This window comes from Penaeus monodon, chromosome 35 (genome assembly GCF_015228065.2).
Source record: "Penaeus monodon isolate SGIC_2016 chromosome 35, NSTDA_Pmon_1, whole genome shotgun sequence".
Classification (NCBI taxonomy): Eukaryota; Metazoa; Arthropoda; class Malacostraca; order Decapoda; family Penaeidae; genus Penaeus; species Penaeus monodon.
The window spans coordinates 14,300,786-14,303,285 of NC_051420.1; the positions used below are offsets into that span (position 1 = coordinate 14,300,786).

Here is a 2,500-nt window from a genome sequence, read left to right on the forward strand (position 1 = left end):
CCACCTACCCTGCTGTCACTACCACCTACCACTACTCATCCTCGCAACCACTCATCCCCACTCTCTACCTCCGTCTGCCCCTCCACACTTACCAATAATCCCCCTCTACCACCTCCACCACCCATACTAGCCACCACAATCACCACCAATTCTACCACGCTTACTCCCCAACACCACCACTGCCACCACACCACTTACCAATCACCCCCGTGGTGTTAGGAGACAGAACCGTCTGCTCTTCGACATAAAACCCGAGGAACTGCTGCCCATGCTTGTTCTTGGAGCGAGTGACAACGAAATGGGCTGCCACGTCGCCCATTAGAATCTCCAGTTTCCTGTGGTTCCGCAGGCCTACCACCACTTGGCCATACCTGGAGGAAGGTGGGTTGAGTGAGTGTCGTGTGCTGAGGTAGGGATTTGGGTTGGGCGGGTTGGGTTGGGTGGGTGAGTGGGCGGGTTGGGTGGGTGAGTGGGCGGGTTGGGTTGAGGTAGGGAATTTGTGTTGGGTGGGTTGGGTGAGTGGATGGGGTGGGTTAGGTTGGGGTGAGTGGGTAGGGTGGGTTAAGGCAGGGATATGGGATGTGTTAGGGTGGGGATTTGGGAGTGTTGGGTAAATTGGGTGGGGTGGGTTGGTTAAATGTTGTGGGAATCTGATTGGCTGCTTTCAGTCTCCACCCTCTTTAAGCAAAGCAAAATATACGCACAAACAAAGTAACATTTTGAAAAAAAGTATTAATAAAAAAATGTCGACTGTTTTGATGTCACGCCGTCAAAATCGTGTAATTCTGCTAAAGATATAATAAAACGTCAATTCCATAAAACTCACATTGCAAAATTTTCACTCACGCCCTTTTCTCTATAATATGTAACAATAAAGCAAGGTCTCATATACTTTCTCAAAAGGCCTACCTCCCACCAGATGCTTTGCTCCAGCCAAAGGAATCGCTACACTCGCTTCGCAGTCTCTTCTCCTGAGGGTAAATACCAGCTGGGAGACCAAAGGCATCTTCACCGCTGACTTCATCTTCGCCAGTGACTTCATTTCCACCAGTGATTTCATCTTCGCCAGTAAATTCACCTTCCTCTCTGCTGACCTCATTAGCGCGTTGAGGTCTGGGTGGGCTAGTATTTGAATGGTTGAGTAAATCGGTTCTTGGAATGTTGATTAGACTTATGGTTGAGCCCGAATCCGCGAAGCTGGGAATAGTGCTGTGTGTACTCTTATGGTTTACTGTTTCTGGGGACGGTAAGGTTTCGGAAGTGGAAGACGGGGTTTCAGAAATGGAAAATGAGGTTTCAGAATTGGAAGACGGAATTTCAGAACTGGAGGATAGAGTTTCAGAATTGGAAAACGGAATTTCAGATCTGAGAGATGAGGTTTTAGAATTGGAAGACAGGGTTTCAGAACCAGAAGATGAAGTTTCAGAAATATACAGGGAAGAAGGAGTCTCAGAGGTGTGCATTTGGGTGGTCTCATTCGGGAGTTGCAGCGTCTGAGTGTAGCTCTTACCGCCAACAGAAGAATGACTGTGTCTCGTCAGTTTCCTGTGCGGGCGAGGTGGATACCTGTGAGCGTGTGGGTGCCCACCTTCCCTCTCCGCACTCGTGTAAAACGGATATCTCCCTTTGTGTGGGTGAAGCACGTCCCGTTTTCTTCGAGGACGATGGCTCCCGACCCTCGCAGGAGAGGTACTCGCCGACGTTCGAAGTTTCTTGTCAGATGGACGTTTTCGGCGAGACAGGCGCCTCTTTTTGTGCTTCCTGCGTCCCCTGGACTCGCTCTTCGCCGCGTGCCTTCGTCTGCCTCCCGGGATGCGTTTCGAGAGCTGTCGGCGGACCTTCCTTCGGCGCCGCAAGCTCTTCAGACGCGGCACCCGGCGCTTACGGGGCCTTCGCTTGAAGGGCCAAAGGGAGCTGGACGCTGCGCTCACCTGGATAGAAGGGGTTGGGCTCCTGGTCTCTGATTTGTGCTCTCTCTCTCTCTCTCTCTCTCTCTCTCTCTCTCTCTCTCTCTCTCTCTCTATATATATATATATATATATATATATATATATATATATATATATATATATATATCTTTCTCTCACTCTCTACCACCTTCCACATATCTCTCCAGCTATAAGCCTATCTGCATTCAGAAAAAAATATCCACATATTTATCCATCTCCCTATCTAGCAATCGGTCAGTAAAAAAAAATAGTCTACCTATCTACCCATCCATCAGTCAATCAATCTACTTGTACCTTCCTATCCACCTATATATATGTCCATGTACCAGTTAACCAGTCAGCCAGTCAATCGATCTGTCAGTCTAACTAGATTTTTATCTATCTACTAATCGATCTATATACTTATCCATCTACTCATTTGTTCATCCACCCAACCATTCATTCATTCATCCACCCACCTATCCATCCTTCCATATTTATCCATCTATCCATCTATCTTTATTTATTTATCCATCATCTATCTATCTATCTATCCATCCATCCATCTAAAC

General features: G+C 47.6%; 1 protein-coding gene across 1 annotated transcript in view; it reads right to left on the reverse strand.

Moving 5' to 3' along the window:
* Positions 1-2,500, reverse strand: part of LOC119595088 (inter-alpha-trypsin inhibitor heavy chain H5-like) — a 44,982-nt gene that overhangs the window by 3,149 nt on the left and 39,333 nt on the right. The window contains exons 17-18 of the mRNA XM_037944232.1: positions 910-1,931; positions 199-371 (exon numbers count right to left, since the gene is read on the reverse strand). Of these exons, the coding sequence (XP_037800160.1) occupies positions 199-371; positions 910-1,931 (1,195 nt within the window). The remainder of the gene's footprint in view (positions 1-198; positions 372-909; positions 1,932-2,500) is intronic.